This window comes from Neodiprion lecontei, chromosome 2 (assembly GCF_021901455.1).
Source record: "Neodiprion lecontei isolate iyNeoLeco1 chromosome 2, iyNeoLeco1.1, whole genome shotgun sequence".
Taxonomy (NCBI): domain Eukaryota; kingdom Metazoa; phylum Arthropoda; class Insecta; order Hymenoptera; family Diprionidae; genus Neodiprion; species Neodiprion lecontei.
Window position 1 is genome coordinate 37,627,537 of NC_060261.1, and position 12,766 is coordinate 37,640,302.

The following is a 12,766-nucleotide window of genomic DNA, read 5'->3' on the forward strand; positions in this document are numbered from 1 at the left end:
TTTGTTACGGTGTTATTTTGGTTGTTGTTTTTGTATTTCAGCATAACAAATGCTCTCTCTTCTCTCATCCATCGCAACGGGCGAATATTCACGTAATACTATTTAATAATTAAAACACAACTCCGTCGCGATTAGGTATATACTTTTTTCACACTATAGCTAATTTCATTTTTAAGTTGTGTTTTCTTTTTGTTTTTGTTCTCATTTATCATTAATACGTTATAAATACTCGAGTATCAACTTGTCGCTAATAATAGTTTTTGTCTTTTTTTTTTTTTTCTGTTTTTGTTTTTCTCTCTTCATACGTATTTGTATATTATACTTAGTTTTAATATTTCGAATCAGTCTCGAACAATCAGCATGACGCAACACATATATTACTCATTGTTCGTATATAATTATATAATATATGTATGTATATTTCGTTACAGTGAAAAAGAAAAGAAACACAAACGGAAAGGTAAACGCGAATAATATCAATCAATCGTAAGAAACAAAAAAGATGTATCATCTTTCAGTTTTCACCAAGCACAGAGCTGCTCTCTCATTTGTCTTGTAATATTCACAGTGCGTCTCGTGTGTAATTAATCCGCACATATCATTCTTAAATTCCACGGCCCACCTGCCGCACTCATTTCTTCTCCTGTCCGTATATATTATGATTTATAATTTATTCATATTTAATATAATATATTGATTTTTCCATATGGTTTTCTTCCTATATCGCTTTCCCATCTCTTCTTATTCGTATTTATTTATTTATATACTTTTACTTCTTAATTATAATTCAGTTTTTATAATAGCGTTAGTATATAATAGTTCGGTTTTTTGTTTTTTGGAATTTTTATTTTTTTGGGTTTTTTATTTTTATCTTATAAGTGCGCTCTTAAGCCGATCAAGTGCGATCTCTTATCAAACTATTAGTGTGGCTAAATTGACGTGTTTATACCGAAGTTAAGGACTAGATATATACTGGCAATGTTTAAGGTATATGTTCGTGTTTTTTTCTTTTTTTTTTTTCTCTTTCATTCTTTACTTATTTATTTTAATTTCTTTACTCAATATTCTCCTGTTGTTGTTGTTGTTGTTGTTGCTATTTATTTCTCGAGGATTTGCCGACACCGCACCGGCAGTCACGTATTACTTATATTGCGTCGTCCCTTTCTTTCCGTATTAATTAATATATTAGATTTTTACGTCATACACGAAATTTAATTCTCCCTTTTATACGCTTCGTTTCACGTATCCTTCCATATTTCCGGCAACGTTGCTTTGCATGTAGAGTTTCCCTTCGTTCGCTGGCTCACGTTACATACTCCCTTATACTCGTGACACGAGAATCCGCTCTGCAGTTCGTGCAGTGCCCGGCAAAACTCGCAAATATCTCACAGCACGTATGCAATTACATACCTATACATACGTACGTACATACATGGATCTATATGTATATATATATATATGTATATGTATATGTATACGTATACATTCACATATCTATATGTATAATTAATTCACATAATTTATTCTCTCTTTCACCATATCTGCATCACTATATGTATGTACCTACGTACGCGTATGTATGCATGTATATATGTATATATGTATATACACATATTATTCTTGTTTACTTCGCTTCTTCGAGGAGCACCAGGTCGTCCGCGACGACGTCACTGATGTGCAAATAGATGATCCAGTACATCAGGTTGAAGCAGACGAAGCATACCGGAAATACGATACGGGAATATTTGTCGATGTCCGACGGTGTGATTCCTGAAAAATTGAATACGAAAAAAATAAAAACGATAGGTTGAATATGTGATCCAGTTGATCATCTGTGGCGATTCGTGCAAATCGTCCAAGTTGCTTTAACGTAAAAGATTGACGAGTTTTCGAAATGCTTAAAGCGGTCAGCTTTACTTTGTGCGATTTTATAATATTGTACGAAATATTTGATTCAACTGAAATGAAGTAATCTTTTCTTTCTCTTTCTCTCTCTCTCTCTCTCTTTGTGACGAGAAGTGTGCATGCGATTGCGTTGAAACAAAGGATAAATAGAAATAAAAAAAACGACAAAAAAAGAAAAAAAAACGAGGGTAAGGACGATTCTCGGCGAGCAAACTCACCGTATAATTTGCTGATATCTTTCCCCGGATGAATGAGATGCTGGGGGGCGGGGGGCGCCTCCTCGTCGGCCCTGCCGTTTATGGTGTTCTCGAGGGTGCCGCCCTTGCTGTGAGCCTTTGGATCGTGAACTTTGAACCGCACCTCCTGGACAACACGGGACCACTTACAAGGGACACGGCAGTTCGCCGGGGGGTGTCCTTTGCCAAGGTTACCCCTTAATTTGTCGGCGGGGCATGCAACATTCAGGGAATACTACCCTACGCTACGCGGTTACGGCAAGGTCAGGGACAAGGGTTTTTTCTCCTTCGCCAATTCTCGTTCGGCGCGAAGCTGCGATCGGCGATTTTCGCATTACCGGCGAACATCCGTATCCTGTAATATAGCCGAGGAGCCGTTCACTCGGAAATCAAATCGCAATCACTTCAATTCGTTAGCATTGATTGCGAGTGATTTTTATCTCGTTACGTCCGATTTTCAATCATTTCTATAAATGTTATCCCTCGTTTTCAACGATTCACAAGCCTTCCAAGTGATTGTATACGCTGGTTTTCGCAATGGGAGGGAATAGCATAGAAATTACAAGTCACTGGAAAAGTTGTTGGAAATTACTTGTGGAAAATTGAAAATCGAGGAAAGCACGCGCGGTAAAGAAATTATTCGCTGGACCAGGGAATTTCAGTGTCGGTATAGGGACGGCAAGAAAATTTCTTGCGACAGCGAGAATTCTTCTAGTTTAACTTGCGAGTTCGCTATATTGAAAAGCCCACTTGGCTGAGCTTGCAAAGTCGCCGTTATTGCAATGAGAATTCTTCACGTCTCTGTGTTAGCACTAGTATTGCGAAAGCTTTCAACGTTTTCCGCAAGACTTACAACTAGTAATTTTCCATGATTACTTCTTTATCATCCGCTTATCGTGTGATTTCGAGCGATTCGCAGTGACTCGAGTTATTTCGAGTGATTAATCCCTCTGCACTTCAAAGGGTACTCCAGTCATCCAAGTTTCCTTGATTCACAATTTGATTTCAACCGATCGAGCGATTTGAGTCAAATATCTGAACCCCCACTCCCTGAAAATAGCAGTCCGCTAACCGGCAACGAACCTAATTGCACCGGCTCGCGATCAGATAACGAAATTATCGGAGGACGACTTCTTGCTGCAGGGAAGGGAGATAAATCGAGTAGCAACTGATCGCGATGTGTTCTCGATTCAAGGGCCAATATCGTTATCTGGGATACCGTGGCGCGGCTAAAAACGGATCGTGCTGCAATATCCAGGAGGTGGGTATAATTCGCCACCGCCCCGATGCGCCGAGGTGAAACAGGCCGCGCTGCGATCAAGACGATAAACGAACGGTTCGTTATCTCCCTCGGACGTCGACGTCGACGTAACGCGGCGCCATCTCGACCGCGGTCTACGTTGCATTCCGATGCACGCGCGGTGACGTTTCATCCGCATTGTGTGTATGCGGGTACCTACGGCATATGCCTGCCTGCAACCTTTACTTTGTACGTGTACGTAGGCAGGCGGTAATTACGAAAAACGGCGTGTTTTTATTACAGTGGCCGAGAACAGCAGGCACGTAGGTGAAATGCTTCGGCGCATGCTATTTTAACGTGAAAAAAATTATTTTCTCCCTCAACACTGCGGAAAAGTGCATTTGAATTTTATGCATTCGTCACGCATCGGACGGAATTACTGAGGTAATTGCCTGCTTTTAGGTATAACGGAACAAGGCTGAACCGTTTCATACTGCAGATACAATTTAAGAATGAAATTGTACAAAATTTTTAATTTACAAGTAATTGAAAATTCTGGCACGAACCGGAAAATTCGACGATGAAAAATTGTTCCTGAAATTTGTTTAACATCCGCTGTTTTTGCAATGCGTAGCAAAAATTTTGTCAGAAGTTTGCGACGTGGACGTAAAAAAATCTGAATCGTTCAAGTTCATTCTTAACAATTATACCTGTGTAAAGGGAAAATTAAAAAAAAAAAAAAAACAGTGAATAAACAAAAATAAGAATGAAATTCGGTGCACGAAAATCGACTATGACGCGTGTAATTCCGGGTGACTAGTCCGTACATTATCTTGTACGTTACTCGGTGTCGAACTTTGGGGTAATCAAGGAACTGGAAAGTTTAATGTCTGTGCGTTGTGGATTCGACCGCGACTCTGCAAAACCCGGCGGAACCTGCAACGGTGCAGATTTCATTCCCCGTAGGGTAGGTGCGGAGTGAATAGTCGTGCTCTGCGTTCGCGTGGAAAGATCTATTGACACGTCAAGATAAGCCAATCACAACGCCGGAATAGAGTCCGCGTTATTGAACGGCATCGACAGCTATTTTACACCCGTTCCCGCTTGCACTCGCAATCAGCTGCCGTTTGAACATCGAGCGTAGAACGATAATCAGTCGCGGTGGAGAATTTTCGAATACGGGTATAAATCCATTTGACAGAATTTTAAAAAATGATCGAAGCAAGGTTCAAGTCTGGAGTATTACAGGGTGGTCGCACACTTGCAAAACCTGTAAAACCTGGAAATGTCAGGGTATTTTTAATTTTGTCACGGCCAAAACTGAAAATATCAATTTTCTATCACGGGACTTGGATATCACTTTTTGAAGCAACAATTGTACCTTTTTTCGTCGAGAGAACAAATTCACTTGAACTGACTTTTAACGGACATTTTTTTTCCTGTTATTCGAATTGAATTTGAACCGACTATAGAGTTAATAATCTGAACGATTTAGGTTTTCGTAACTTACTAGAACTCGGAAAATGTCTGGAAAAACTGGGTCTTAGGCCCTGGAAAACCTGGAAATGTCGTGGAGTTTTTTTCCCAAAAATTTGTGGCCACCCTGAATAGGCCAGAAAAAAAAAAAAAAAAAAAATTCAAAATCGGCGGAACGCGGGAATGAAAGTACACACGGCACGGCGATGATACTTTGCATCGACCTTTGTACGTTTCGAATTTTCTAGATTTCGTAATTCGATGAAACACATTTTCACATTTCACGAAATTTCTACGTCGCGACGCTTCCGGAATGTTATCTTACCTTAACTTTCACCCCCACCCTCGATTTTCACTTTCATTTCCGCGTTATAAATTTACAAAGAGGTGTCCGAGTCGCGATGCACCCGCTGCATCGTTTCCTAATTTTCCGTTTCCGGGGCCCGATTTCTTTCACCTGCAGCGGGCGAACGCGCAGACTGACGAAGGTTAACAAACGGGTTTTTGAGGGTGTGACTTGGTATTGATCGCCGTTCGCGGGAGGGCCCTGGCCCAGGGACGCTGCTAACTTGTTGCCAATTATTGCGGCCGCACTCGCCGAGGGAGAAACAATGCTCGCCTTTGCCGGCTAGGCTGCCAAGACGGCGAAATTAAATCCCGCACTTACGACGCTTTACAATCCAGCTGCGAACCCGACGCCGGACGTGATTTGGGATTTCCTCTCGAAGGCGTTGACCGATTCAATGCCGCGGCGGACCTTTGTTCGTTGCTTTTATTTTTTTGCCTTCTTTTTTTACTCCCACAATTACTTCTTTTCTTTTTTATATCGCAAATTTACAACTCAGGAACCATCAACGCTCTCCGCATTGAGAGAAGAAACGTCGTTGAATCAACTAAGTATATGGCCACGGGTGGCGAAGTTAATATTTATTTATGTCGATTCAAGATCCGCCGGTCTAACGGAATTTTTAGTGCATTTTAACTCAATTTTGTCTTTAATATTATTAAATCAATCCGAGCAATTGAATCTTGGAATGTTTCAATCGCGCCAGATCTTACGGTATTAAGGAGATTAAGAACCCTTCGTCGATCAACTGAATCCCGAGTCGTTACGCAATATGCCAATAATTAATCATCTCCTTTCAATTAATGACCCTCGTCGAGTCGCACTATCGCTATTTTCATTACCAGTTTCATAAATTCTCCATTTCACTGTAATCCCAGCCTGCACACAAATTCGTAATCACTCTACTATCTGTAGTACATATCCTAGATAATCGTACCATTTATCCGGTGCAACTAACGCTGGCTTGATTCTCATCGGCTGTTTCCTATCGTGGGATTCCCCGCTGATCGCGATTTTCCTGCGCAATCATATTTTCCCTATCAATTGACTGCGCCAGATACGCACGCGGCAATTGTATCTTCGTTTGCTGTAATACACAGATCGTGCGATTCGTCGAAATCAGTAAAGCGTCGTAAATCACGAATGCCACAATTCTTGATTCAAAAAAGCTTATAAAAGGCGATTGCAAAATAATCGCAACGGAGTATGAACGATGAAAGCGATTCCGAAACCGTACGTCTTTTCGGAATTTTTTCTCGCGACAAATCATTTACTCTCAGGGACTTTATTTACATTTTCACCGTCCAGACTGTTCGTCCGCAGCTCCTGCCAACTTTATTTCTAATCTTGTTCTCCGGCCCGTCGTCGCCCGTTTTTTGTGACGATTCGGTCGATTCGGTTTTACTCCGAATCTGGGATAGTGAAAGAAAACGCGGCGATTTGATTTTTAATCGAGGTGCAATAAATTAAGCGAGGATTATTTCTACGGCACGGTTTCGAATCATTCGCTATTTTTCCCCCAACGTCGCGGATGTTTTCTCACACGGCGTAATTCACAGTACTCGCGTATAATTTACGATGTACGTACGCTTCTCGCAACGCGTTGCGTATAAAAAAAAAAAAAAAAAAAAGAAAAGAAAAACTACGTTAGCGTAATCTCGGAAAAACCAGAACCTCGGGTGTAAACGAATTTTCCGCAGGCCTGAGAAGGCTGGCAGCGACGAAGAGCTCAGAGATCCCGTCGAGCTAATTTTTCCGTGATTTTGTTCGGCAACTTTTCTTTGTTCCCTTCTTCTCATCTCGCTCTCGGTTCTTCGCGAGCACGTCAAGTTGATTGGCAGCGTGTTTCCGGCCGAAGAGAAGAGCTTCCCGTTTGGCGAAGGAGACGCGTTTGTTCCGTGGGGCGGCTAGGGGTCGGGGGTCGGGGGCTGCTAATTCTTTCCACCCTGATGGCTCGAAGGTCAAGGGTCAAATCTTCGGATAAAGGGTCGGGCTGCGATCCCGCTTGCGCTACTCACAGTTTGTTTGGGCGCGTGGTCCCCGTGGTCACCCGGCACACCTGGAGGACCCGGGTTTTCCCGCGCCGCTTTCATGCTCTCGGCGATCTTCTGGAAACGATTTTTCCGCATCTGAATCCGCTTCGCCATGTAGCCGACGGTCGCGTACTCTGAAAAAATGGCGAGAACACACATCCGTCAGTTATTGCAAAGTCGTTTTTTGAACCGTGGCTCCAACGGGTGAAACAAATAAGAGAGAAAAAAAAAAAAAATGTCAGACAAAAACGAATTTTCATTAATCACCTGACGATTTTCATTACATTTTTTACCATTTTATCGTACAAGATTTTCTCAGCTGTTGCCTATTGTCAACTTCTTTTTATAGCAACGTTACTTACTCAATTCGCTGTGGCGATGAGTTTTCACATCTTTTTTTGTTCTTGTTTGTTCCTCTTTACCGTAAGGAACGCTTGTGCTTTACAAGCCCGGAAGATAGGATTTTGGGAGAATTGTGATGAAAAAAAGGATGTAACAGACGAGAAAAAAATGTAGGTATTCCACACCAGACCGACCAACGTACGACCCTCACTATCAGGGATTTTTTTTACTTTTACTTATTGTGTAGAGTGTGCAAAAAACAAAACACATTTTGGTGGGTTTCGTATTTTTTGAACCACGGGTTTAATTTTTATTGCTCTTAAAAAATATGAAAATCCAATTTTCAATTGAACAGTCCTAATGGATTGGCTTCAAATTTTCTTTATAAATTCTTTGTTGAAAAATGAAAACTTTGAGACTAAGATGGGATAATTCGTGAGAAAAATTTAAAACTAAACGATTAGGGTTATACATCAGAATATTTTTCGTATTTTTGGTAATAGGAAAAATCAAACCATGGTCCCATAAATCTAAAACTCAGTTTTTTTTTTTTTGTATACTAGACACCGATGGCGAGGGTCGGACGTAGGTCAGTTTGGGGTGGAATGCCTCACATATAACATGCGAGGCAAAAAGAATAACGTCGCAAGTTTAATTAAATTCTAAACTCCGGAGGCTTATCTGCAATCGATAAGTTACGCACACACGTATGTGTACGCATATACAGTTATAATATATACACATACACATGGAGATGTTACACGAAAACGGAAGTTGACGAAAACTCGGTAGGTACTTTCAGCCCTCTCCAAAATTTACCACAACGTTTTGGTATATCAGAAAAATGATGACTGTAGCACATGGTCAAGGTGAACCTGTCGAAAAAATTCCTCCATTGAGCCGTGAATTTTTTTTCTTTCTCTTTTTGTTCGTACCCAGTCGGATTTGCCCGTAAAAATAACATTACTCGCGAACGAATTGCAGACGCGGCAACCGTAATTCCCCATGTGCAGCAAAAATGCTGTATGTGTTTGTAGCTAGGATGGCACTCCGCGCAATTACCCTAAAGCATAGCGTTATAGCCGTTGTGCCCGAGTCCTGGGAGGGAAAGAGTACGAGTAATATGAGCGAAAGACGAGCGGAGGCCGAAGGGTGAGAGCTATTCCAGGTGACAATCAAGGCGAATATAATTTGCCGGAGGACATCGGGTTAGGGGGAGAATAAAGGGGTGGTTATTTATGGAAGGAGACGAAGCGTGAAATCGCCGAGCCGTTTGTGCGCCCTGCAGACCAGCGAACGTCTTTATTACTGGCTGACCGGGTCATCGGAATGGGTTTTTTATGCTCTATAAACCGTGCTGGTCCACCTCGCCTGCGGCTAAACCACCCCGCTTGCAAGTCTCTTCTGCCAACCTATGTTCTTCGTTTATTTAGCCATGTAGTTAGGTATTTCACTTGCGTCCGTCTTGTCTCACCCCCTCCTGCACGTACGGGAAGTCTACCTATTACACCCCTGAATTCCCCTCGTACCATACGGGAAAACTATCGGCAAAATACTAACCAAACATGCTGCTTACAACCACGCTAAGAGAAATCCGGGATTAAGCAGAAATTTTATAATTATATACATGACGTTTCTCTTTGCAGTAAAAATCGTATGAGAAATGGAAGAAAGATTTAACACGTTGGATCTAGTTGGAATGGCAATATTGGATGTAAAAAATTTAACATACGCCATGAATCTACCTGCAGTTTACGCGATTCGGATAGAGTTACGTTTTACAGAAATCCCATCTGCGTTCCGGCAATTAACGAGTACATTTTACCGGATATCGGTACATTTTGTTTCATTGTTCACGATTGGCCGATTCCTTACTCTCTCCAACTCTGGATCATGAGACAAATTTTGATAAAAAATTGCTTTTGCGTAATATTTCTACGAAATAACTCTGTATAATGTATGGGTTTTTGCGTGAAGTAGCAATGCGGTTTGTAAATGTGATACGTGCGCATGGGATCGACGTCAGTGTGCAGGCGGTATGCGGAGAGGAAATTGAATGCACGTCAAAGTGTCGTCAAGGGTACGCGCGTCTGGGTTGCCTTTGCAGTGTTAAGCTTGGATGGTTGGTTAATAGCCGAAGGCCGGAGGAAAAGGGAACGGAGGAATGAGAAATGCCGGGTGGTCAGGCCGATGCAGCACCGTGTGTCCGATGGTATAGATGAAACGTACGAGCAACAATTTCAAATTGAATTTCACTCGTTTCCCGTACACTTTTTTCCTCTCCCTTAAATTTCCTATATCGATGGCGGATATTCGTTGCTGCGAAGAGTTTGAAAGAAAAAAGGAAACCAAGGAGGGATGTTACTCTCGTGAAATAAGAGCGAGAGACGGAGAGAGCGAGGAATTGAAAATAGAGAAACAGGAAACGCAAAGGATAAAGAAATCGCGAATCAATTCATTCCCTCGGCTCCAGCCAGCGGAATCAATACCATTGTGCAATCGAGGCGTTCGTTTTCCGCAAGTTGAACTATTTCCTCGAACCTCGGCTATATAACCGTCCGCAAGTATATCGGTTCCATAAATCCCTGAAGAAACTCACCGCATGGTGTCCACTGGTTGGGAACAAGTCGAAGAAATTTTTTACCGAGCTTTTTCCGATCCTGTAGAACGATTGTCTCGCGGAGGAGGAATGATCAATTTGAAAAAGTGTTTCCACTCCGATTCACCGTCGCCCCGTCGCCTCGTCACCGAGTAACTCGCCGTCGCGACACCTGCACCTCGTAAATTTGAGTATACCTCGAGTGTCGGAACACGCGAGTGACGCCCACGCGACGTGGTTAAAAAGCAAAGTTTCGCCAGGGAGAGGGAAAGAGAGAGACGACGACGAGAGTCTGACTTTCTCGGGCGACGACTCGCGTCACGTGACGCAAGGGTTGGCTGCGGACAACCCTATTTTACTAATTACCCCCATCGCGGGAGGCGGATGGCCCGTAAAAATAGAAAAGCACGCTTGTATTAATCCGCACATCGCCTATTTCGCGACACTCCTTAATCCCCGCGTTGCAAGCCAACTTGCGTATATCCGATACGAGCTTAACCGAACGAACAGAAATCCTTGAAAATTTATCACCGGCGAAGAAAAAGTGCAGACGGGATAACCGACTGAATTTTTATTTCGATTTTCCCGAAAATTTTCCGTCCGTCCGTCCGTGCAGACGTGCACGTCTGTGGTTCGGCGGTTGTCTTGCAACTTTTATTCACCGCGGCTTAGCTTTTACGTTCCTGGGTGATTGCCTCGATTCGTCTCGGTTCGAAACCTGTGACGGAGGTTGGATAAAGGGGGAGTGAATTCCTCCAGGCGAACGAATTACGTCGAATCCCATCGCCGAGAAACGATTCGCAGTCTTGTCCAACAGCTCAGTTAGGTCACATGTCGTACGTCCACTCGTGCGAGTCCTTGGACCTTGAACTCTCGAAGAGCTTGGCCTCCTTTCGCCCGCGACGCGTAATTATGCCCTTCGGCGTAAACACTCACCGAGCAGAGACGCGAAGACCATGACGAAGCAGGTTCCCAGGTAGACGTCGATGGACTTGACGTACGATATCTTCGGCAGAGCGGCGTTGGTCGAGGACATGAGGGTTGTCATGGTCAGAACAGTGGTTACTCCGAGGGCGACCCGAGCGGGGGTCGCATTTCGGTTTAGCCAAAAGCTCACCCATGAGATAATCACGATCAGTCCCGAGGGTATGTAGATTTGAATCAGGTAGTAGCCCATCGATCGTACGAACTGGATCTCGCATGCCAGCCGGGAATAGTTTCCTGAAAAGAAGACATCGCACTCGTCAGCAAAAAACGCTACGATTTATACCTACTTATGAACTATTTTCACGTCGCGCGGTCTGTAGTTATAAAATTTCGTTACATTTCGCTCGAATTTAAGGTGCAAAGTGCGCGTTGGAGTATCTGGAAGACGACAACGACGACTTGTCGTGTGATGAGAAAAAAAAAAAAAAATTCCTCCCGTTTCAACGTCGTTAACAATCTCCCGCTAGTTGAGTTGTAGGGAAATTCCTTGCAGTAGTCGGTATTCTCTGTCCTTCTTCTTGCTTCCGGCGTCTCTTCCCTTCGCTCCTCGAAAACCTCGGCTCGGCGCCTCGCGTCGCGGCGTCGTCGTCAGCCATCCAGCCATCCACCCATCAACTCGAAGCGAATCCAAGAATTCGCCAAATGCACGTCGGCCATTACTTGTCGTGCTGCAGCCGTTGCGCTCGGAGAGTCAAGCCGAATAGTTGTGGAAGTGCACGATGTGGTGTAAGGCAATCCCCCGACGAAAGCATCGGACTTTAAAAGTGGGAACGAGTCGGGGAAGCCGAGGAGAAGTGAGAACTTCTGCGGCACCGTGTAACGCATGCATTGACCCAATCAAGGAAGATGGCTCCGCCAGGTCCATTCCTGAGGGATAAAGCGACGCGGTCCTCCTTGTTAGTCTCCGTGCATCCTGTTACACCAATGAAATTGGCTTGTTGCACCACGGCGACCGTTTGTTTCTACCGGCTTCAACGTTTCGCGGTGACGGTTTGCGCCTTCTTTCATATTTCATGAGAGCGAAATAACAAAAAGGCGGGGTGTGTCAGTTGTCTGAAAAAAACGCGTCGCGGCCCTTCTCCAAACCCTTGCCGAACGCCAGATGTATCATTCTCCTTCCTCTTTCTCGCAAAATACGCTTCAGGTTTTGCTTTCACGGGGACAGAAACGATCAGCGATTCGCCCGCGGATATCTGGCTCAGAGTTTTCTTCCGGTCCTCATCGTCGCGTGACTTCAACGCTCGATCGGTCGGGAAGGAAGAACGAACGGGAGAAGAAAAATGAGGGGGAAAAAGAGCGTGCGAAGAAGGGATCTTTCGGTGCAAAAGCACCGCTCGTGAGACCGCGTAATGTACATTTTGTTTTTCTTTTTTTCGATCAGCGTTCCTCGTAATGATTTTTTGCCTGTTTCCTTTTCGGCTTTTATTTTTTGCACGTTTCTACTCGGTGAGCAAAAACTCGCAGGATATTAAAGTTTACACAATGGCGGCGGTAGCTGGCGAGGGGGGAAAAAAGTTTCGACTCTTGGCTCAAATTGGGCTCAAAACGGTATCCCTTGGCGCATCCGGGGCGGGTTTCGGTGCCTACCCACTCTCGCTGTGT

At 43.6% G+C, this 12,766-nt stretch overlaps 1 protein-coding gene across 7 annotated transcripts in view; it reads right to left on the reverse strand.

Moving 5' to 3' along the window:
• Positions 1 to 218: 218 nt before the first annotated feature.
• The window catches only part of LOC107216469 (gamma-aminobutyric acid receptor subunit beta), an 84,947-nt gene continuing 72,399 nt past the window's right edge, over positions 219 to 12,766 (reverse strand). For 3 of the 7 annotated variants that reach the window (XM_046730565.1, XM_046730564.1, XM_046730566.1), the window contains exons 7-10: positions 11,114 to 11,398; positions 7,222 to 7,370; positions 2,124 to 2,265; positions 219 to 1,770 (exon numbers count right to left, since the gene is read on the reverse strand). In XM_046730565.1, the coding sequence (XP_046586521.1) occupies positions 1,625 to 1,770; positions 2,124 to 2,265; positions 7,222 to 7,370; positions 11,114 to 11,398 (722 nt within the window). In that variant the 3' untranslated portion in view covers positions 219 to 1,624. Of the gene's footprint in view, positions 1,771 to 2,123; positions 2,287 to 7,221; positions 7,371 to 11,113; positions 11,399 to 12,766 lie in introns of all 7 variants that reach the window. The other 4 variants (XM_046730563.1, XM_015653665.2, XM_046730562.1 and 1 more) reach the window with 2 other exon arrangements.